Source organism: Mesoplodon mirus, assembly GCF_964341445.2.
Source record: "Mesoplodon mirus genome assembly, chromosome: 3".
Taxonomy (NCBI): domain Eukaryota; kingdom Metazoa; phylum Chordata; class Mammalia; order Artiodactyla; family Ziphiidae; genus Mesoplodon; species Mesoplodon mirus.
Genome location: NC_138978.1, coordinates 156,172,160 through 156,197,601, shown reverse-complemented (window position 1 = coordinate 156,197,601; position 25,442 = coordinate 156,172,160). Strand labels below are relative to the sequence as shown.

General features: G+C 37.8%; 1 protein-coding gene across 2 annotated transcripts in view; it reads left to right on the top strand.

Moving 5' to 3' along the window:
* Window positions 1-25,442, top strand: part of PLA2G4A (phospholipase A2 group IVA) — a 160,069-nt gene that overhangs the window by 74,221 nt on the left and 60,406 nt on the right. For both annotated transcript variants that reach the window (XM_082613763.1, XM_082613762.1), the window contains exons 6-7: window positions 15,109-15,146; window positions 17,941-18,082. In XM_082613763.1, coding sequence (XP_082469889.1) covers window positions 15,109-15,146; window positions 17,941-18,082 — 180 coding nt within the window. The remainder of the gene's footprint in view (window positions 1-15,108; window positions 15,147-17,940; window positions 18,083-25,442) is intronic.

The window sequence follows — 25,442 nt, the reverse complement described above, 5'->3', positions numbered from 1 at the left end:
CCTGGAGCTCTAAAAAAGGCTTTCTACATTCCTGAATTTAAAGTAGCTTACACAATTATTTTCTTTAGTGTGCTTGAGAAAACAGTTGGCCAAACAGCTTTCTTTCATTACACTGTTTTCAAGAGTCCTTTGTAGTTTTCATCTGAATGACAATTCTTTGAGTTGGTGACCTGTGATGGTAGTGGGAGAAAAGTAAATGCATAATGGCTGGTTGGGGAGACCCCACATTTGTCCCCCAGACCATGTGGCGTGTCCTAAGCAAGCCATCCAGCCCCTCCTCATCCCTGAATCCCCATCTTTCAGAGGCGGACTGTCTTTTGTCTACAGTGTCCACGGAGGTTATAAGAGAAAACGAGTTGCGAGGGAATCATGTGGGAGAGGAGATTTATAAACAGTTCTTGGAGATGGTTAAGGCAACCTGATATAATAAAAAGACCACTTGAGTTTGGCAAAGGAAGGACTTATGCTTCAAGCCAAGACATTATTAGCAAAAACTCCTTCAAAAGTTTGTCATCCAAAAGTTCATACTGAGTCAACATAGAGGGATTTCTGTGGCCAGGAGCCAGCTGGAGAAAGAACAGGAGCCTCCAAGTGGAAATTGCCAGATTCCCAGGGTCCTGCTCTACCCACTCAGGGTAGAAACTGGGAACCGGGAGACCTGGGCTCTCGTTTTGTCTGTTACTAACCTCCCTCTAGAGTGTCTGAGTTGTCATTCTTTCTCTCTGAGTCTTATTTGCTTCATCTCTAAAATGAAGGCTTCCATTAACTTTTTGGGGGGAGGCATACTGGGAGGCATGTGGAATCTTAGATCCCAGACCAGGGATGGAACCCATGCTCCCTGCAGTGGAAGTGCACAGTCTTAACCACTGGACCACTAGGGTAGTCCCTCCCTTAACTTATCTCTAAATACTTTTTAATTTATAAAATTCTGTGCTCTAGAAAGAAGATCTTATTTTTCACTTGACTATTTTTACCCAGAAGTTTTCAATGCTTCCCATTTTACAGATATGGAAAAACATGATAATGTATTAAAAAATCTTTATTATGCAGTTTTATAGTACTGACCTATCCATAGATTATTTTTTAATATGAGAATTTGAGCCTCTATTGTGTACCTGAAACTTCGATTAATATTAAGAAAGCTATTAAAAGTTTCATTTTCAAGGAACTGTTAGTCTGTTTGGAAAGGAGCAGGCATTCACGTATAAGCTGATAAGTAATATAATAAGCAGTCTCATGAGGCATCTATTCATTGATTTACTTACTTAGGAGTTATTTATTAAACACTGAGTGTGTTCCAGGCAGTATTCTAGGTGATGGGCAAACAGCAGAGGACATGGTGGATGATGGTTCCCAGGGAGCTTGCATGCTGATGGGGAAAGTAAATAGGCAACATGAAGCAAAAAGATAATCAACACAATATCGACTAGTGATAAATGCTATGAAAAAAATAAAATATAGGGAAGTGATAGAGAACAATTGGTGGGCAAGTGAGTTTATATAGTCAAAAAAGGCCTTTCTAAGGTATTATATTTTGCTTCAAATTTTATTATCAAAATTTTCAAGCATATACAAAGTTGAAATATTTCTACATTGGATACCCATATAACTGCTACCTAGATTCTACAATTAACATTTTATTCTACTTGCTTTTCACATATCTTTCTATCTGTCCATCCATCAAACCATTTTGCTACATTATTTATTTATTTGTTTGTTTGTTTGTTTTTATGGCCATGCCATGTGGTTTGTGGGATCTTAGTGCCCCTACCAGGGATGGAACCCGGGCCCTCCGCAGTGAAACTGTGGAGTCCTAACCACTGGACCGCCAGGGAATTCCCCATCTTGATACATTGAAACACAAACTGCAGACAATAGTATGCTTCATCCCTAAAGACTTCAGCGTATCATCAACTAGAGTTCATTATTTACAAATTTATAATTGTAAGTGCTAAATAAATCGTGTAGACAATGTATACAATGAGAGTTATAAGAAGGAATTATTCATCCATTCATTCATTTCACAAATAACTATTGAGCACTTATTGTGCGTCAGACAGTCTTTAGGCACTACCTATTCAGAAATAAATAAAACAAACAGGAATCCCTACCCTAATGGAACTTATATTCTACTTAGTAAGATAAATAAGTAAAGGATGCCTGTGTTGGATAGTGATAGAGATAAGTGCTAAATAAACCAAGGATGGAGGAGAGGAGAGTATGCATATGTGTGTGAAGAGGGTTGCAAATGCAGTTCCAAAGCTGTGGCTGAGAAAAGCATCTCTGATGATACCTGAGGGGAGAAGCCACTCTGAGTAGGGAGGTCCTGAAGCAGAAGTTTGCCTGGCTTGTTGAGTAACAGCAAGGAGGAGAGCACGGCTGGAACGCAGATAGTAGTAGGGAGAGTAGTAGGAGATGAGGACGGGGCATGGGGTTACAGTGGACCATTGTGGGTTACAGTGGATACCAATGGTATGGGCTTGTTCCTAAAGGAAGGATGTGGTTGGCTCACTGAAGGGGTGGAAGGCCATTCTGGTGGAGAGAACAGCCTGAGCCTTTGCTCACAGTTCCAGGACTAGGAAAGACAAGCACGTTCAGGAAATGGTGTCTAGACAAGTGCCAGGGGACCAGAGCATTTGTACGTGAAGGAAGAACAGGTACATGGGGATCAAACTTTAGCAGAGCCCAAATTCAGGTAGCTGGGTTTAGATATTATCTTATTGACAGCAGTGACTCATGGAAGGTTTCTGACCAGGTCATGGGGAATTTAGAGCAAACAGGATTTGGCTTTTTCCTCAGAAGTATTACTAAACCAAAAGTTGGTAGGTAAAGATAAAGAATGTTTGATATTGAAAATAAGAAGGCTGATGAAGCTTTAGCAGATGACCTCTGTCGAAAGTGGCAGGTATGAGGAATATGGGGTGACTTGAACAAAGTGTAGCATTAGCTTTAGTGTGTCAGTAAAAGTGGAATGGAATGATTGCTTAGTGGCGGTGAGGATCGGCTAAAGTTGGAAAGCAGGAATTTTTTCAGCTTTTCCTGAGACTATGATTTATCATTCAACTCAATTTCAGAATGCTCCCTCTCTCTCTTTTAAATTTTTATTTTTTTAAAGGAGAAAGCCAATTTGGGTCCACGGTTTTGTTTCCCAGCTAACATTTATAAAATCCGGGTTAGGCTGTGCTTGTTGGAATCCTAAGTTTAGAGAGTGTCAGAGTTGTCATTTGAGAGAAACTGGTGGGACGTGCAGCTTTTGACCCCAGGCTCCAAGTCAGACAGACACTGTCTGGGATGGAATCATGATTCGGCTACTTATTCACTGAGTGATGTCAGATGAGTTATTTTTTTTCTCTTCACCTTGCATGCCCCTTTGTGAAACAGAGCTGTATATATATCATACCTACCTCTAAAGGTTGTGGTTATGGTTAAATGCGTTAATACATGGAGAGTTTTAGAACAGTGCCTGGCCCAGTAAACAGTAAATAAATATTAGATATTCTCATTTAATTATACTGGCCAGATTGAACTATTTGTCAAGTGCTTCATGAAACTGACTTAACTGACTATTATACTTACTTATTTGTTTGAACTTACTGATTGAAATGAACTTATTTATATACGGGTAGAGTCTATAAATTTAGTAATAATTTGTTTCAACACAGTTCAAAATCAAGAATGCTCTAGTCACCCATTACTGAATATATTAAGTGTGGCTTTGGGTTGCAATATCCCATTTTAAAGCAGAAAGAATTCCTTCCAAATTTAGTGTGTTTTGTGTAAACAAAGTAGCCCACTTCAAGAAAATCATGAACATGCTAAGATTTGGAAGTAAGACAGGGAAAAATTACATTTCTTTATTCTCTAGATGAATCTTTATCTTGGCCAATATTCTGAGGAAGGTAGCCTCTGATTTTCCACTGTGTAGTGTTTTAATTTGACATATTTATTTAGAAGTTAGTGTTATTGTTTAAAAATAGCCATGTCTCACGGTTTCTGTGGTATCTAATTTTGGCTGAATGCTTTCTTTGATTTTTGCTCATTCCTGATTGCAACTTGAAAATAAATGAGAGAGTTCTGTAGAAGAGATAGTGACAAAACTTTTAAAAAATGGGAGTTTTGATGGTGAGTCACTATCAGGATGATTTCATTGGAAAACCATGTATTGATGTGTGAAGACAAAGACTACAATTTAGCAAAGTGAATGAGACCAAGCAGACTTTGGAGGGAAAACAAGAGAAATATATAATTTTGTGAGAAATTTGGGAGATCTTTGGCTAAGATGTGAATGCCATTACATTGATGCAGGGCAGAGTTCAGAAGTAGGTTAAACAATTCCAGGCTTTATGAGAGAATGCATCTTTATTTTGGAACACTAGCAATGGAAACTTAAGTGAGTCTCTTTTCATACTTCTACAGTTTATAACTTTTAAATTACAGGGCATTTTAGAGTGCTCTTGTATCCTTGGGGTCCTCTTCTGGACCTAAGCTCCATCAGGGACTAGAACACTTTCAGCCTATTTACTGTTGTTACCCAGCCTGACACACATCAGACACTTTCATTTCTGAATGCACTTATAGGAAATATAGAAAATCTGGGAAGTGCTCAGACGGGCATAATGAAAGTAGATGAAGTTTAAAAAAGAGAAAAACTTAAGATTGTGAGAGATTTCCATTTGGAGAAAAAAAGATAGTGTTTTGGCTTGGTACTAGTGCTCTAGGAAATCTGGTTTATTGTATGATAGCTGATGATTACACAGCTCTTTCTGAATTTCCAGTGTCCACATAAAGAAAAGGAACCTTAAATTAAGAACAAAGAGATTGTTGTCAAATAAAAGGAAGAAAACTCTGTGTGATAGAGTGAAACGTGGCTACAGGGAAAATAGTTTAATTTTTAATCTTTCAAATCTTTTAAGACTGTCTGGGTTATCTGGGGAGACACAATTATCCTGAATTCTTGGGTGATGGATTATATGATTCCTGGTAATAAATGCTAAATTAATTAAGAAATTAGATATATTAACTAGATTTATGGTGGTGATCATTTTGCATTATATACAAATATTGAATCATTATGTTACATACCTGAAACTAATATGTTATATGGCAATTATATCTCAGTCAAAAAATGTTAGTTTTTAGTGTTATCAAAAAGTCACATGTGTTTAAAAAGATGATTTTAGCAGTGTATCATTCAATTTTAAACATGCAAAATTTATTTACATGTGACCTTGTTTGAATTGGTGGGATTGTAACTTCTACTCTGCACTTGAATTGCCTATTTGTTAGATCCACATATGATTACTTCTTCATAGGATTAAGTTACAGTTTATGGAAACATGATTTTTTGCAAAAGTTGCCCTTTTTTTGGATATAATTTTATTTGCTATCTTGCATAGGTCAGGTAAATACAGGCAAAGCAAAAAATATTATGTAATTCTCTTGAAAGATATAAATGATTATCGAATCAACATGGTAATAAGTTACTCTTTGTTTCTACCAAGGGGGAAAAAAAGAGTAAATTGACTCAGGAGGGATCAGAATTCAAAATAAAGTTTTATTGAAAGTGAAGTTTGTAAATACTGGAGTATTTTAATAAGAGAAGGCATGGCATATTTGATGAGCTCTTTACTAATAGGATAGATTTTCAAATTAAAAATTATTTGACTGTGTGCATCTTTTGGAAATAATAATTTTAAATGACTTCCTTAATGCCAGGCACTATGCTTGTTGCATTAGCTTTATTATTTCAAAATGACCCGGGGAAGTTTGCAAGAGAATTCGTGGGTTAGATACTTTTAAAATTATTTTTAAGTCTGAAATGGCTTTTTTTTAAAATAGTTTCTCTCCTATAGTTCCCCTCCCCTGCCCCAACTGAACATCTCCCATTGTAAGCATCTAAAATTGCTTTCCACTGTGGAATTCAAAAAAGAGATTGTTGTTTTCCCCCAAGAACATACAATGAGTACAGCCTGTTTCTCACATTAATAATTCCTAGAAGAGGTGGAGCTCTCTTCATTGTCCTTGTTCCTGGCTAAGTATTATGGGGTGGGGGAGACCCAGGGAAATTTGATCACCTTTCCTTCTAATTGCCTTGATAATGCAAGCTACCTGAAAGAGTGTGATGCAGAGATGCTTCATGGAGTGTGTGGGAAGGAGTTTACAATAATTATTTAATGCCTCACAGGAAGCACATATTTTTGTGGCACTTTTATCTGAATGACATGTTCCAGGTGCAAGATGCAGAGAGATTGTGAATGTCCATCTTCATAGCATGTCTGAACATAGTGCATCAAGAGGGAAAATTTTAAATTTCCTCCAGGTTGTGAGTGGTCCACTTGGGCAACACATGGAAGTAAGGATCAGAATCCATGTGACAAGAAACATGGCAGCACCTTCTATAACACTCTGAATGGTGGAAATATCCTGTGTTTTCTCTTCTCTCATCCTGCTTTCATTTAAAGAGTCTTAGCAGTCTGTCTAGGATCATGGATGTCTCAGCCAAGAAATGTTGCAGATGGACGTAGAAGGGATATTCTTATGGAGAAGACAAATATGACCATAAACATAGCACAGCTAATTTTCCTTTTGTTAAATTGTTGGGACAAGTAGTCATTAGATATATTCAGGCATCAGATTTTTTTCTTTTCTTTTTTTTTTTTTTTTTTGGCTGTGCTGCACAACTTGTGGGATCTTAGTTCCCCGACCAGGGATTGAACCCATACCCTCAGAAGGGAAAGCACAGAGTCCTAACCACTGGACTGCCAGGGAATTCCGAGGCATCAGATATTTTAAAATGTAAAATGTTTAGGGATCTGCCAGTTGAGAAGCCAGCTTTTTCCCAAACATTTTCTGTCATGAGATGGCACATGGGAATAGGAAGCCCATTCCAGCTTTGAATCTTTCCATTTGTTAGACTGGAAACTACATATTGAGCTCAAACTCAGCTCAAACTTCATATTGAGCTGTATTCTTGTTCTTTTAATTTCCATTCTTCCTTGGTGCTTTTGCCCTGTGGAGATAAAAACCGTAAATCTAGTCTCATTTTAATAGCAGCTTTCATGTATTTCTTTAAAACAAGCAGACTGTGTTTTACCCATGTCTCATTTTTCTAACAATGTCTGAAGAAGTGACCTCATTCAATATAAAATGTTTTCCAAGCCCTCTTTGGGAAAGACTCCATTTGAAAGTGGAAATGGGGATGTGCTGGGATGTGGTCTGAGCAGTGCTTTCATTGATAGAATGCACAGCAATTACATTAATTGTTTAGAAGCCAATTGTCTTTTTGACTTAAAACTGAACTACAGTTCATCTGGGCACGTATAATTCCATTTGTACTAGGATTCTTGGTTATTTTATTAACTTCAAAGCAATATTTCTATTCATAGAATTCCATACATAAGAACTGCTGTCTGGGTGGGACCAGCCCATGATTTTATCGCTAGTAGCAATGAAAATTTTTTTAAATTTAATTTAATTTTTTATACAGAAGGTTCTTATTTGTTATCTATTTTATACACATCAGCGTATACGTGTCAATGCCAACCTCCCAATTCATCCCATCACGAACCCCCACACCTGCCTTCCCCCCTTGGTGTCCATACGTTTCTCCTCTACATCTGTGTCTCTATTTCTGCCTTGCAAACAAGTTCATCTTCACCATTTTTCTGGATTCCACATATATGTGTTAATATATGATATTTGTTTTTCTTTTTCTGACTTACTTCACTCTGTATGACAAGTCCAACCACATCTCTACAAATGACCCAATTTCGTTCCTTTTTATGGCTGAGTAATATTCCATTGTATATATGTACCACATCTTCTTTATCCATTTGTCTGTCAATGGGCATTCAGGTTGCTTCCATGACCTGGTTATTGTAAATAGTGCTGCAATGAACATTGGGTTGCATGTTTCTTTTTGAATTATGGTTTTCTCTGGGTATATGCCCAGTAGTGGGATTGTTGTGTCATATGATAATTATATTTTTAATTTTTTAAGGAACCTCCATACTGTCCTCCATAGTGGCTGTATCAACTTACATTCCCACCAAACAGTGCAAGAGGGTTCCCTTTTTCCACACCCTCTCCAGCATTGCTGTTTGTAGATTTTTTGATGATGCCCATTCTAATCAGTGTGAGGTGATACCTCATTGTAGTTTTGATTTGCATTTCTCTAATAGTTAGTGATGTTGAGCAGCTTTTCATGTGCCTCTTGGACATCTGTATGTCTTATTTGTAGAAGTGTCCATTTAGGTCTTCTGCCCATTTTTTGATTGGGTTGTTTGTTTTTTTTAATATTGAGCTGCATGAGCTGTTTATATATTTTGGAGATTAATCCTTCATCCATTGATTCATTTGCAAATACTTTCTCCCATTCTGAAGGCTGTCTTTTCATCTTGTTTTTGGCTTCCTTTGCTGTGCAAAAGCTTTCAATTTTCATTAGGTCCCGTTTGCTTATTTTTGTTTTTATTTCCATTACTCTAGGAGGTGGGTCACAAAAGATCTTGCTGTGATTTATGTCAGAGTGTTCTTCCTATGTTTTCATCTAAGAGTTTTACAGTGTCTGGTCTTACATTTAGGTCTTCAATCCATTTTGAGTTTATTTTTGTGTAAGGTGTTACAGAGTGTTCTAATTTCATTCTTTTACGTGTAGCTGCCCAGTTTTCCCAGCACCACTTATTGAAGAGACTGTCTTTTCTCCATTGTATATCCTTGCCTCCTTTGTCATATATTAGTTGACCATAGGTGTGTGGGTTTATCTTTGGGTTTTCTATCCTGTTCCATTCATCTATATTTCTGTTATTGTGCCAGTACAGTATTGTCTTGATTACTGTAGCTTTGTAGTATAGTCTGAAGTCAGGGAGCCTGATTCCTCCAGCTCCATTTTTTTCCCCTCAAGATTGCTTTGGCTATTCGGGGTCTTTTGTGTCTCCACACAAATTTAAAAATTTTTTGTTCTACATCTGTAAAAACTGCCATTGGTAATTTGATAGGGATTGCATTGAATCGGTTGATTGCTTTGGGTAGTATAGTCCTTTTCACAATATTGATTTTTCCAATCCAAGAACATGGTATAGCTCTCCATCTGTTTGTGTCATCTATGACTTCTTTCATCAGTGTGTTAGTTTTCTGAGTACAGAACTTTTACCTCCTTAAGTAGGTTTATTTCTAGATATTTTATTCATTTTGTTGCAGTAGTAAATGGGAGTATTTCCTTAATTTCTCTTTCTGATCTTTCATTGTTAGTGTATAGGAATGCAAGAGATTTCTGTGCATTAATTTTGTATCCTGCAACTTTACCAAATCCATTGATTAGCTCTAGTAGTTTTCTGGTGGCATCTTTAGGATTCTCTATGTATAGTATCATGTCATCTGCAAACAGTGACAGTTTTACTTCTACTTTTCCAATTTGTATTCCTTTTATTACTTTTTCTTCTCTAATTACTGTAGCTAGGACTTCCAAAACTATGTTGAATAATGGTGACGAGTGTCAACATCCTTGTCTCATTCCTGATCTTATAGGAAATGCATTCTGTTTTTCACCATTGAAAAGGATGTTTGCTGTGGGTTTGTCATATATGGCTTTATTATGTTGAGGTAGGTTCCCTCTGTGCCCACTTTCAGGAGAATTCTTATCTAAATGGATGTTGAATTTTGTCAAAAGTCTTTTCTGCATCTATTGAGATGATCATATGGTTTTTATTCTTCAATATATTAATATGGTGTATCACATTGATTAATTTGTATATATTGAAGAATCCTTGCACCCCTGGGGTAAATCCCACTTGATCATGGTGTATGATCTTTTAAATGTGTTGTTGGATTCTGTTTGCTAGTATTTTGTTGAGGAGTTTTGCGTCTATATTCATCAGTGATATTGGTCTGTAATTTTCTTTCTATGTAGTATCTTTGTCTGGCTTTGATATCAGGGTGATGGTGACCTTGTAGAATGAGTTTAGGAGTGTTCTTTCCTCTGCAATTTTTTGGAAGAGCTTGAGAAGGATGGGTGTTAGCTATTCTCTAAATGTTTGATAGAATTCCCCTGTGAAGCCATCTGGTCCTGGACTTTTGTTTGTTGGAAGATTTTTAATCCCAGTTTCAATTTCATTACTTTTGATTGGTCTGTTCATATTTTCTATTTCTCCTGGTTCAGTCTTAGAAGGTTATACCTTTCGAAGAATTTGTCCATTTCTTCTAGGTTGTCCATTTTTTGGCATAGAGTGACTTGTATTAGTCTCCTAGGATGCTTTGTATTTCTGTGGTGTCCATTGTAACTTCTACTTTTTCCTTTCTAATTTTATTGATTTGAGTCCTCTCCCTCTTTTTCTTGATGAGTCTGGCTAAAGGTATATCAATTTTGTTTGTCTTCTCAAAGAACCAGCTTTTAGTTTTATTGATCTTTGCTATTGTATTCTTTGCTTCTATTTCATTTATTTCTGCTCTGATCTTTATGATTTCTTTCCTTCTACTAACTTTGGGTTTTGTTTGTTCTTCCTTGTCTAGTTCCTTAAGGTGTAAGGTTAGATTGTTTATTTGTGATTTTTCTTGTTTCTTGAGGTAAGATTGTGTTGCTATAAACTTCCCTCTTCGAACTGCTTTTGCTGCATCCCATAGGTTTTGGATTGTCATGTTTTCTTTGTCATTTGTCTCTAGGTATGTTTTGACTTCCTCTTTGATTTCTTCAGTGATCTATTGGTTGTTTAGTAATGTACTGTTTAGCCTCCATGTGTTTGTGCTTTTTACGTTTTTTTCCCTGTAATTGATTTCTAATTTCATAGTGTTGTGGTCAGAGGAGATGCTTGATTTGATTTCAGTTTTCTCAAATTTACCACGGGTTGATTTGTGACCCAAGATGTGATCTATCCTGGAGAATGTTCCGTGTTCACTTGAGACAAAACTGTAATCTGCAGTTTTTGGATGGAATGTCCTATAAAATATCAGTTAAATGTATCTGGTCTATTGTGTCATTTAAAGCTTGTGTTTCCTTATTAATTTTCTGTCTGGTGATCTGTGCTTTGGTGTAAGTGAGATGTTAAAGTCCCCCACTATTATTATGTTACTGTCGATTTCCTCTTTTAGAGCTGTTAGCATTTGCCTTATGTATTGAGGCACTCCTATGTTGGGTGCATATATATTTATAATTGTTATATCTTCTTCTTGGATTGGTCCCTTGGTCATTATGTAGTGTCCTTCCTTGTCTCTTGTAACATTCTTTATTTTAATGTCTATTTTATCTGATATGAGTATTGCTACTAGAGCTTTCTTTTGATTTCCAATTGCATGGAATATCTTTTTCCATCCCTTCACTTTCAGTCTGTATGTGTCCCTAGGTCTGAAGTGGGTCTCTTGCAGACAGCATATATATGGGTCTTGTTTTTGTATCCATTCACCAAGCCTGTGTCTTTTGGTTGGAGCATTTAATCCACTCATATTTAAGGTGATTATTGATATGTATGGTCCTATTACCATTTTCTTAATTGTTTTGTGTTTGTTTTTGTAGGTCCTCTTCTTCTCTTGTGTTTCCCACTTAGAGAAGTTTCTTTAGCATTTGTTCTAGAGCTGGTTTGGTGGTGCTGAATTCTCTTAGCTTTTACTTGTCTGTAAAGCTTTTGATTTCTCCGTCAAATCTGAATGAGATCCTTGCTGGGTAGAGTAATCTTGGTTGTAGGTTCTTCTCTTTCATCACTTTAAATATATCATGCCACTCCCTCCTGTCTTGTAGAGTTTCTGCTGAGAAATCAGCTGTTAACCTTATGGGAGTTCCCTTGTATGTTATTTGTCATTTTCCCCTTGTTGCTTTTAATAATTTTTCTTTGTTTTTAATTCTTGACAATGTGATTACTATGTGTCTCGGCCTGTTTCTTCTTGGGTTTATCCTGCCTGGGACTCTCTGCGCTTCCTGGACTTGGGTGGCTATTTCCTTTCCCATGTTAGGGAATTTTTCGACTATAATCTCTTCAAATATTTTCCCAGGCCCTTTCTCTCTCTCTTCTTCTCTGGGACCCCTATAATGTGAATGTTGGTGCGTTTAATGTTGTCCCAGATGTCTCTTAGTCTGTCTTCATTTCTTTTCATTCTTTTTTCTTTATTCTGTTCCATGGCAGTGATTTCCACCATTCTGTCTTCCTGGTCAGCTATCCATTCTTCTGCCTCAGTTATTCTACTATTGATTCCATCTAGTATATTTTTCATTTTAGTTATTGTATTTTTCATCTCTGTTTGTTTCTTCTTTAATTATTCTAAGTGTGTTTTCTTTCATCCTTCTAGGTCTTTGTTAAACGTTTCTTGTATCTTCTCAGTCTTTGCCTCCATTCTTTTTCTGAGGTCCTGGATCATCTTCACTATCATTATTCTGAATTCTTTTTCTGGAAGGTTGCCTAGCTCCACTTCATTTAGTTGTTTTTCTGGTGTTGTATCTTGTTCTTTCATCTGGTACATAGTCCCCTACCTTTTCATTTTGTCTATCTTTCTGTGAATGTGGTTTTTGTTACACAGGCTGTAGTAATGTAGTTCTTCTGTCTGCTGTCTTCTCTCTGGAGGATGAGACTATCTAAGAGGCTTGTGCAAACTTCCTGATGGGAGGGACTGGTGGTGGGTAGAGCTGGGTGTTGCTCTGGTGGGCAGAGCTCAGTAAAACTTTAATCTGCTTTTCTGCTGATGCATGGAGTGAGTTCCCTCTCTGTTGGTTGTTTGGCCTGAGGCGATTCAGTTCTGGAGGCTATAAGCTCTTTGGTGGGGCTAATGTGGGACTCCAGGAGGGCTCTTGCCAAGGAATACTTCCCAGAACTTCTGCTGCCAGTGTCCTTGTCTCCACGGTGAGCCAGAAACACCCCCCACCTCTGCCGGAGACCCTCCAACACTAGTAGGTAGCTCTGGTTCAGTCTCCTATGGAGTTACTGCTCCTTCCCCCTGGGTCCTGATGCGCATAGTACTTTGTGTTTGCCCTCCAAGAATGGAGTCTTTGTTTCCCCCAGTCCTGTAGACGTCCTGCAATCAAATCCCATGAGCCTTCAAAGTCTGATTCATCTAGGAATTCCTCCTCCTGTTGCCAGACCCCCAGGTTGGGAAGCCTGATGTGGGGCTCAGACCCTTTACTCCACTGGGTGGACTTCTGTGGTATAATTGTTCTCCGGTTTGTGAGTCACCCACCCGGTGGTTATGGGATTTGACTTTATTGTGATTGCACCCTTCTTACTGTCTCATTGTGGCTTCTCCATTGTCTTTGGATGTGGGGTATCTGTTTTGTTGAGTTCCAGTGTCTTCCTGTCAATGATTGTTCAGCAGTTAGTTGGGATTCTGGTGCTCTTGCAAGAGGGAGTGAGCACACGTCCTTCTACTCAGCCATCTTGAACCAATCTCCCAATGTGATATTTCTTGATAGGAAAAGATGCCTGATGTGCTCCCACTCCACACACACATGCACAATAATTCAGTGGATACTTATTGATTGTATGTTGTATGCCAAATACTGTGCAATGAACATGTAATAGAGACCTATTTAAGACAGAGCTTACGATTTAGTGGGAAAGGCAAATTTTGGGACAGATTTCCATACCGTTTTCTTACTAATAAAATTCAGTACTGAGAATTATCCATGAACTTATTTTAACATTTTGGAAAGCTCCTTCTAGTTTATTTCTTTCCATCCCCTGAAATCAAAAAAGAAAAAGCCAATAATCAATAGCATTTTATGTTGGCTCAAAAAATATCCTCTTCCCATTTTAAGAGGCATATCCTAGTTCTTTTCTATTTGAAGGTATTCAACAGCTTCATTCTAGCTATATTCTTATGGTAACTGATGTAATAAAAATAATAGCACCGTCTTACACTTGTGCAGGAAACTTTATTTTCTCATTTGGTTCTCTCAACAATCTAAAGTTACATTATTCATAACTAATGGCAGGGATTGTATTGAGAAGGCCTTTCTATACAATAGATTTATAGCCTCTGGAAAGACATCTTTTAATACCCCTTTTCTCTGTGGATATTAGTAATTCTTTTTTTTATTAAACCCAAATTGGCTCACTGACAGGATGGATTCCTCCCATAAGTTTGGTTGGTTCATATAGTGTTGAAAAAATAAAAACCTGAGCCCCACATCCCATTTGTAGATGTTTCTTAAGCTAACCACAGTTGGTTGGCCCCTGGGTCCTGCTGTCCACCTTGGATAGGCGTTCTGTCTTTAGTTTACTATAGCCTGCACTTGTCACAAATGCACAAGTGTTAATTTTCACCCATGTTTTCTTTAACTTTGGCCTCTGATTCTGAGGCCTGGACAGCCCCAGAATGATGATACACATCTTCATATTTTTAGATCTCAGGAAGTTTTTACGATTTTTGAGTAATGATTTTGGTATACACTGCTTCTTTTTAATGAAGAAGGAAAACAACCATGCCAAGACAATTCTTATGCTTGTTAAAATGATGTATAGCAGGGTCCCCAATCCCTGGGCCATGGACCAGTACCAGTCTGTGGCCTGTTAGGAACCAGGCTGCACAGCAGGAGGTGAGCTGCAGGCAAGTGAGCAAAGCTTCATCTGTATTTACAGCTGCTCCCCATCGCTTGCATTACTGCCTGAGCTCTGTCTCCTGTCAGCATTATGGTGAGTTGTGTAATTATTTCATTATATATTACAATGTAATAATAATGGAAATAAAATGCACAGTAAACGTAAGGTGATTGAATCAACCCAAAACTATCCCCCCTGCCAATCTGTGGAAAAATTGTCTTCCACAAAACCGGTCCCTGGTGCCAAAAACGTTGGGGACCGCTGATGTATAGGATTTCCCTGGCAGTCCAGTGGTTAAGACTCTGTGTTTCCACTGCAGGGGGAACAGGTTCAATCCCTGGTTGGGAAATTAAGATCTCACATGCCGTGTGGCGCAAATGATGTATAAAGTAGGTTTACCTCATGAAAAATAGCAAAAAAATTATTTATTGAGATACACCTGTAATTTAGGGTCTTCATGGAGCTATGTTACTTTTATTTTTAGTAAATTTTTAGGTTAAAAATAATCTGTCACTCAAAAATTATTTTGACTTTGTTTGCATTATATATAATACGCTTCCATTTTATAACCCTAATCTGACTAATATATCTATCCTAGGTCACTGAAATGATTCTGGAAATGTCTCTTGAAGTTTGGTAAGTCCATTTATTTTGTTGGATGGAAGATATTATGAGTCATCCACTGACTGATTTTAATTGTTAAAGAGTATACTTTTAATATATGAAATAACTCTGACACCTTTGAGTATCAAAAATGCATTAAATGTACTTTGGTTTTCTTTAGCTCTCTCCTAATAACTACAGCATTAAAAAAAAAAAAACCTAAAACTAATATTCTTTGCTTAGTTTTCCAGTAGTTTGGTAGTTAAATCATAAATATCAGAAGAGCCTTCAGAAGGGGCTGTTCCTCAAGTTAAATATATATTCCCATAGAAATAAATACAGCTATTGAAGCCTATTTTCATTGCTGATTCAGATATGTATTAAAAACTATGACAGTGAACATACACAGGAAACTGTAAGAGGAAAAACTGAAAATTGAGACTGTCTTTGTTCATAATGATCATCAGGAAAACAAATGGTTAAGTCCCATGATGTGTGTTGCTCTTTCAAAGTGGTCTCCAAAAATGAATGTTGGAAATTCATTTATTTATTTTCATGTGGTGAGTCTTAGGGGAGTCTCAGGCCTGCCTTGAGAATTAGCTCAACTCTGACCTCATGCTAAGGTTGATAGATCCCACTTTCCTCAACCTCTCTGCATCTCTTTGAACTTCCCTGTTGAAGTGGGTTTTACCAGAGTTACTAGTACACATTTTATTTACACGAACATCACAAAATTAGTGTAGCATTCTCATTTCTTATGATTTGCTAAATGAATGATGATGGATACATTGACATTGGGTTTAAGTATTTCTCTTATTTTGATCCCCAGAAAATGTTGGTTCAACTTAAAAAATTATTACATAAATTACTACTGTCATTCAATATATGTCAGCATGTATCAAAGGACAGTCCAACTTTTTTAGTTGTGATATTTTCAATTACATCGATTCTTGCTTACAAGTGGTATATTTTGGCATGAGATTAGAAATATTTTTGTTACTTGACTATGAAAGTAATGCTAATGGGAAATTTAATGGGAAATTAAATTTAATGGGAAATTATCTCCACTGGTGTAATTAGGACAATATTATGCTTTAATAAAACAGAGTTATCAAAAAAATGTAGGGAAAAAAACCTCAGCTAAATGTATACAGAGGTCCAGAAGCAATTTACTATATATTTACAGGGAACTTTAATCAAACTCTGTTTTTATATACTAATTTGTCTTGACTCTAAAATGAAATGTTGGACTTCCCTTGTGGAGATTAAGAATCCGCCTGCCAGAGTGAAGTAATTCAGAAAGAGAAAAACAAATACTGTATGCTAACACATAAATATGGAATCTAAAAAAAAAAAAGTACTGATGAACCTAGTGGCAGTGCAGGAATAAAGACATAGACGTAGAGAATGGACTTGAGGACATGGCGGGGGAGGGGAGGGGGAAGCTGGGGCGAAGTGAGAGTAGCATCAACATATATACACTACCGAATGTACAATAGTTAGCTGGTGGGAAGCAGCAGCATAGCACAGGGAGATCAGCTGGGTGCTTTGCGATGACCTAGAGAGGTGGGATAGGAGGGTGGGAGGGAGGCTCAAGAGAGAGGGGATATGGGGATATATGTATACATAGGGCTGATTCACGTTGTTGTACAACAGAAACTAACACAGTATTGTGAAGCAATTATACTCCAATAGAGATCTATTAAAAAAAAAAAAGAATCCGCCTGCCAATGCAGGGGGCATGGGTTCAATCCCTGGTCCAGGAAGATTCCCACATGCCATGGAGCAACTAAGCCCGTACACCACAACTACTGACCCCACGTGCCACAGCTACTGAAGCCCGAGTGTCGAGAACCCGTGCTCCGCAACAAAAGAAGCCGCTGCAATGAAAAACCTGTACACTGTGATGAAAATAGCCCCCGCTCACTACAACTAGAGAAAGCCTGCACACAGCAACGAAGACCCCAACACAGCCTAAATAAATAAATAAAATAAAGTAAAATAAAATGAAATCTTCATTAAAGAAAAACTCAATTTTTCACGGAATGTCTTCCATTAAATATAAAATAAAATCAGGAAAGAAATTAATTAGAGAGTTAAAGATATTACATAAAAGAAGACACACACAAGCCATATGTCTGTTACTATATTTATAAAATTGCTCAACATATTTTGAATTTTCTTTTAGATATTTTTGTACTGATATCTTCTAAGCATCTATGTTCATTGCTTTATTTGTAGATCTTTTAAAAATCATGCTTCTCGTGCTTAATGTAAGATAATGATCAACCTAGTACATTACAAGGAACATGAGTTCCAGAATGAGAAGCCCTGGATTTAAATATCTACTTGCTAATTTTGTTAACAGTTGAAAGATTTCTAATTACTTTTTTACTCATTTGTAAAATAAGAAAAGTACTTTATTTCTATTGTGATGATTTAATGAGGTGTTCTTCCTAAAGAGCATGTACTATAGGAAACTTTTCCACATGTATATACATGTTTGTGGTGGTACTGTTTGCAGTAGTTAAAAAAATTGGACATAATGTCAATATTTATGGGTACATAAATTGTGCTCTAATTATATAATGAAAATACTCCATAATAGTAAATATATTTGAATTAGTTCTACTCATAAACACAGATGAATCTCAAAAACAAAATGTTCAATGGAAAAAAATGATTTGCAGAATACATACAGTTGATAGCATTTATACAAAAATTAGAAACCTGTAAAGTGACTCTATATATTATTTAGACCTAAATGTATAATGTAAAATACAAGGCTACTGGAGACATTGGTTCATGATCTCTATTTTATATACAGTTCATCCCCAGACCTCCGATTTAGTATGGCTCTGTGTGACCAGGAGAAAGCTTTCCGACAACAGAGAAAAGAAAACATAAAGGAAAACATGAAGAAGCTCCTGGGTCCAAAGAATAGTGAAGGCTTGTATTCTACACGTGATGTGAGTTGGAAATTTTTCAAATGTTATTGCAACTTAATAATAATTTTGTTTGTACTTTCTCCCAAATTCCACCCAAATGTGACAATATTGAGATTAAGCATTATTTCTCTGACTTTTTAAGATAAGGTAAGTGTTTCATAAACAGAAACTCTTTGAGGAAGATCATCACAAATGCTGCCCATATTTGGTAATATTTATCAGATATAGATTTTAAAGGAGGAATAGGCAGACTGATGCACAAGATGTTCATTTCATTAGTAAGAAAAGTTTAACCTATAAAAGGATATAAAATGATCATTGAATTCATTTTAATACAGACTAAGATTAAACAATTGTGGGACATCATTACTGAACAAGAGCAAAATGTTGTAAATCTTAATGACAACAATTAACAAAAAATGTTCTTAAAAGATGTGAATAGGGAGATAAAAGGAAATATTTCAAATTATTACTATTTCATAGCAGGGAGTGAAAAGATATCATCCAAAATTGACCGACTAGTTAAAACAATAACCTCCACATTTTAATATTTTCATAATCCTAATTATAGAGAGATGTTAAAATTACCATATTTTCATCAACAAATATTGAAAGTACAATCCTTCAATTATACTTTAATTTCTTTTTCTTCCCTTAAATTCCAGCAAAGTAAATGGCATTTATTATTCAGTAACTTGTATTATACAATCCAGTTTTTGTCTATTTGTCTATTCATTTATCCCTTCACTCATGTATCTATCTGTCTATCTACCTATCTGTCTACCTATCTACCTACCTACCTACCTGTCCATTCATCCACCCATCCATCCATCCATAGGTCTATCCTTCTTTCTGAAATCTACAAAAATAAATTGCTGCCATAGTTAATAATACTGTATTATATATTTTAAAGTTGCTAAGAGAGTACATATTAAAAGTCCTCATCACAAGAAAAAAATTTTGTAACCATATGTGGGGATAGATATTAACTAGACTTATTGTGGTGATCATTTCACAATACATACAAATATCAAATCATTATGTTGTACACCTGAAACGAATATAATGTATGTCAATTATACCTCAATAAAACAAAATTTAAAAAATGAATTGCTGCAATGATGCTCATCAAATAATAATAATGAAATTTCTTCTTAGCGGCATATCAGGTAATTTTTTTTTTTTACTTATTTCTTTGAGCTTTTCTGTTAATTGAATATTTTAGATGAACATAATTTATTTTTATAAAGATATTTTCATTAAATGTTTAAGTCAATATATATTTTATATCTATTGGTAAGCATATATATTTACCCCCATACATGTACACACAGACCAGAGATTAAAGATTACTGTAGATTAAGGACAAAATGCCACTGGAAATGAGAAATAAATTCTGAGTAAGGGGGCCAGATGGGTACCCCTGTCCCACATGTGATGGCACATTTCTAAATGTGTTTCTAGGTGGGTGTAGCAGGGATCGAAAGCCAGTCTGGGCTTCTGGAGTGGCTTTTGGTACTATGGGAGCAAACTCTAAGGTAAAATATTACTGATGGGGATTTTTGCTAAAAGGAAGCTTGGAGGAGAAGCAAAACCTCCATTGAAGCTTCTGTTTAAAAAAAAAGAGACTGGTCTTCAATCATGCATCTTGTGGTTGCTTCTTGTCTCTGGCTAATGAGTCCTTGAAGACACATCCTTCTGTATGTATTACTCAGAAGTTTCTAGCTTCCTGGGAAGTCTTTTTGGGTGTTTTGTTTGTTTTTCTGTAGTAAACCTTCCATCAGCAGTTCTACACCATCTTTTTGTCCCCATCCTTGTTTGGCATTGTTATGCCCTTGGAGCAGAGAAATGATATTTCAAGTTTTTTTGATTTCTGCCATTTCTCATTTGTTGAGACACTGTGCTGGGAACTTGAGGTGAATAAAACTGAAATGGTTAATACCAAACAGTCACTTTCCTTGGTGAGTTTAAAGCCTAGTTGGGGAGAAAGCCATTTCAGCAGATGAAACAGTGATGGAAATGGATACCTCTGTTAATTCATGGTCATCAACTTCATTTGGGAGACCCATGCTGGCCGTTTCAGTGTTTCACAACCTAGTTGCTTTCCATTTATTTAAAATGCTTTTTGTTTCACTCCCAGCTGCTGATCCACCCTCTGCCTCCCTCACAGCTGATAGACTTGCCTCCTAGTTAGAGAAATTAAAAGTCGTCAGGTGACAAATCTTTCATTTCTTGCCATAGGATTGACATGTTTCATAACCCGGGCTTACCCTTTGCCACTTCCCTCTGAGCTCAATGGAGGAAACTGCACCTTTTTTTTCCAGAGTCACATCATCTCAGATATGGATTGCAAACCGTTAGGAGCCCCAACATAGCAACTGTCCAGTCCTCCCAGGGCTGCTCCCCACCTCTGTTGTCTGCCTCCATGTTTGTATGAAATTTTCCTGCTCTAAACTCTGATATATAGAGAGAAAAAAGGAACCAAAAAAATCCCTGTGGAATGTACATTCCCTTCTCCTTTCCGCTCTGCTTCTCTCCTTATCTTCACAAACTTTTCCAAAGTTTCCTACACAACCTCATTCTACTTCCTTGCTTTCCTCAGGCTTCTGCCCTCATGACTCTACAGCAGCTGCTTTACTAGTCACAGGTACCAGCTAACAAATGCAAAGGATCTTCTGGCCCTGTGTTCCCTTATTCTGTAGCTGCAAATGACTCATGTTTTCCTCCTATTTTAATCATTCACTACCCTTCCCTTACTGTCTTCCCTTTATTTTCGTCATGCCTCTCTGGTTCCCTTTACCAGATCTTCTTCCTCTGCGCATTATTTAAATGTGAGTTCTTCAAGACTCAGCCCTAGCCCCTCTTAAGAATTTTCTCTCCCTTCCATGTGTCACCCAGCACATTTGGGCTAAGAACTTTCACACATATATCAACAATCTAGAATCTCTCTTCTGAGATTCACACCTGCATATCTATACCTCTTCTTTCTGATTCCTTCACTTGTATTCTTAACGTCTCACACTAAGCATGTCTGAATCTGTACACAAAATCCTCTGGTCTCTATAGTTCTACCAACACCTGTCCTCTTTCTTTCCACTTTCTGTTCACACTGAATTCAGAGTGATCTTTTCAAGACACAAATATGATTCTATCCAAGCCAAGCTTAAAATCCTACCACTGCTCTTAGGACTGGCCTCACAGCATCTCTCCAGCTTCATGTGTTGCTGGTTCATCTGAACTCCCCCACGCCCCCTCCTCTAAGTGCCTCTTCGTGCCAGGTCTCTGCAGAACCCTTCCCAGGTGGCGCTCTTGCACGCATTGTTGCTTCTCTCTGCCTAGGCCTCGCCCTCCCCTCCCTCCCTCCACCCCACCCCCTTTTCAGTTAACTAACTGCCTCTCATGCTTTTTTTTTTTAACATCTTTATTAGAGTATAATTGCTTTACAGTGGTGTGTTAGTTTCTGCTGTATAACAAAGTGAATCAGCTATACGCATACATATATCCCCATATCTCCTCCCTCTTGCGTCTCCCTCCCACCCTCCCTATCCCACCCCTCTAGGTGGACACAAGGCACCCAGCTGATCTCCCTATTCTATGCCAGCCTTCCATTCTTGAACCAGTGCACATGTCACTTATTCAGACAGTCTTCCTCATCCATTCCTCCCTCCCTCCAGGTCCAAGTTAGGTCTCTCAGTCATGTTCCTTCATAGCACAAATATGCACATGATCTTCTCCGCACTTCCCACAATCATACTTAAAAATATTTGTATAGGTACTCATTTAACGTCTTTTTTTCTCCATTAGAATATAATTTTCATGAGGACCAAGGCAGTGTCTGTGTTTTTCACCTTTATATTCCCAGCACCAGCTCAGCTCCTGACTCGTGGCAGAGCCTAGGGAAATCTTGTGTTGTGAGGGTCAGAGCACAGGTGTAGGCAGTGGCTTGGCATTTCAGCCAGGGGATGGCTTCGCTAGAGAGGCATCAGGGGCTCACAACTGAGGAACACTTGCATCAGGTTGTTAGGGAGGAGACAGGTTGAGGAGAAGTCTTGGTTGAAAAGATCCCAGTTTGAATGGCTGCATTAGAAAGTCTGTGGGGCATATTGGCGCAGAAGTGCAGTAGCCTTTGGTCTTAGGTTTTCCTTTTCGAAAGGAAAGTTTCTGCCTCACCTCCCAGGCACTCCTCCCTTTGTGAAAAGGAATCTTTCTGGGAAAATGAAATTTGGCCTAATATTCATACAGATTGGCTTTTCTGCAGCAGATGGAGAATGAGGTAATTATGCTTTTCTCTGGGCTAGTCTTCAAAAATATTAAACTCATGTTTTTGGAAGTCATTCCTCAAATTAAAACTTTTGATGTTGTTGTTTTGGATTTGGTCGAGCCATTTTTTTCTCTTGGCAGAAATCATCCGTTTAGATATATTCAGCACCACCCATTCCCATAACACAAATATCGTTTTCCTATTTTGTGTTTCTCCTTGGCCAAGGGCCTCTTAAACTCCCATTTCCCTTGCTCCCTGCCAAGATCTTCACTTTCATCACTTTCACTTTCACTACTGGCTGGTTGGCCTCCTGAAGGTAAGGAGGAGCGGGCTGCTGTCTAAGATGGAACAGCCCTACTCAATTCTCGATGCAGAGACAGTGCCTGTCTTATTCCGTTTTCAACAAATGGTTTGCAGCATCCAGTTTAGGACATCAGTGTCAAATTAAAATGTTGAATGAATTTAGGCAGTAGGAATTTGGGCACCTTGCTTCTTTCCTCTATTTCACTTGTAAAATGGAGACAATGTCTCATTCAGCTAAAAGAATGAGTACTAAGCAGCCCGAACAATGTGTAAGGCACATCTTCGTTACTCAATACGATAGTAGCTATTAAACCAATACATGGGTGTTGCTGTTATGTAACACCCCAGGGCAATGTCAAATTCAGTAAAACCTTAGCTTTCCTATTTGGATAATGAATTAGTTAAATAGTTAAAGTTTTTAGTAATCCAAGAGTTTCTTCTCTTAAGAACTAAGACTTTAAAAAAATTACTCTTAATAAAATGGATGGAAGTCATTCTAAAAAACGTAATTCTTTGCCCAGACTGAACTGATTTAAGTGCTCTCATGTCTGTGGCCTTTGCAATCAACTGCCATTTCTCCATGCTCTATATATTCCCTTGAAGTAATTTCTTCAAATCACCCCTTTCTCTTTCAACTTTGTTGTTGTGGAATTAAAATCTGATAAGTAAGCTTGTTGTTAGAACACTGTCTCTGATTAGTATAATCTCTTCATAAATAAAGGACTGAGATCGTTTCTATGAGTAAGATCTGTAACACTATGTGCATGGGAATTTTTGACATATTAGGGTTATTTAGAGGCCAGTTCTTTTAAATTTTCTTGTTCCAAATTAGCTTTTGGTCAGATGTAGTTTCCAGATTACAGTCTCTTCTGTGAAGTGAAATGCTGCTTTACAGTTTTCATGTCCCCATGTAACTAACCATAAAGGGAGCAAAGCTGGTTGGGACACTCAGATCTGGAACTAGAATAGCAGGGAAATGAGAGAAGGAAATTTTACTCCAACCTTCATCAAAGAATAAAGGAGGAAATGTTTCCTGTCAAGGCCGAATATAAGGAATATACAATTAGATAGCTTTGGATGAAAATAGAAGTATAAAGTCGTCCTTAAGTAATATAATCTATTATATAGAGTGCTATTCTGTATTTAAGTTTGTCAGATAAATTAAGTGAAAAACTAGAGAAAAAAGAGACTGTCTAGTGACAGAGGGGGAGGCAAAGCAAAATAGTTTCTGCAGGAGGTAATAGAAATTGACCTTGATTTGTCAATAAGAATTTTTATTCCTTTGTTTATTCTGTTTTCTTCATCTACAATATTCTTCCTCTTGCTTCCACCTTCATTATGACAGTAGCACTTTGCTGTGCCAATTCTTATTCCTTTTAGATTGTAAACATTTTGGGGCAAACAGTTTGAACTCCCCTTAGCTAGTTTTGAATGGGACCCAGAGCAAGAGAAGGCTCTGCAACAGGACTCAGTTACTGCGTAAGCTGCTCTGCCCCTTGGGCCATATGACCATTCAGATCCATTGATGCTTGAAGTGTGTGTGGCAGATAGGGATGCTGTGGTAGGTGAATTGCAGCATAGGCACCTTTGGTGTTAGGCCTTGCCATCCTCTGTGGATAACTACCGTCCTTTGAAAAATAGCTTTTGGCCTGCTTACTGGGCCATAGTAGAGACTGAATGCTTAACCAAGGGTGACCAAGTTATCATGTGACCTGAGCTGACCATCATGTTATCTGACCCACCAAGGCATAAAATTGGGTGTGCACAGATGCACTCCATCATCAGATGGAAGTAGAGTATATGAAACTGGACTGAACAGGCCCTGAAGATAAAAATAAGTTCCATGAAGAAGTGGCCCAAATGTCCATGTTCCCCATTCCTGTTACACTGCCTTCTCTTTTCCACCCTCCACCCAGAGCCTCATGGGGGAGAGCCCTACGATCAGTTGACAAAAGGAGAGAAAACTTGGGCCTTGTTAGAGGTGACTGTACACACTATTTAGGCACCACTTGAAAGAGGACAGCTGCAGGGCTCAGCAACGTGGTCTTCCATTCACCAAGGCTGAGCCGGCTACAGCAGCTGCTGAGTACTCAATTGGCCAGCATCAGAGTCCCCAACAACACTGAGTCCCCAATATAATAGCATTCCTATGGATCATCAGTCAGCTACCTAGTGGCAGATTGATTACACTGGATTTCTGCCATCCTGGAAGGGGCATGCTTTGTTTTTACCTGAATAAACACTTATTCTGGATGCAGATTTGCCTTCCCTGCACTCAAGGATTCTGCCAAAACTACCACCTATGGATATACAAAATGCCTTAGTCACAATATTCCACACAGCATTCTGATCAAGGAACTCACCTCACAGCAAATGAAGTATGACAACGGGCCATGTCATGGAATTTACCAGGCTTACCATGTTCTCCATCATCATGAAATAACTAGCTTGATAGAATGGTAGAATACCTTTTGAAGACTCAGTTATAGTGCGAGCTCTGTGACAATATCCTGGAGGGCTGGAACACGGTTTTCCTGGAGGCTGTAAATGCTCTGACTCAGCATCCAATATTGGTGCTGTTTATCCCCAGGATTCATGGGTCCAGGAGTGGAAGTGGGAGTGACACCACTCACTATTACCCCTAGTGACCCACTAGCAAAATATTCGTTTCCTGCCTGTGTGACCTTATAGTCTTCTGACTTAGAGATCTTAGTTCTGAAGGAAGGAATGCTTCCACCAGAAGTGGAACAATGATTCTACTGAACTGTAATTTAATACTGCTGCCTGACCTTTTGGGCTTCTCATGCCTCTGAACCA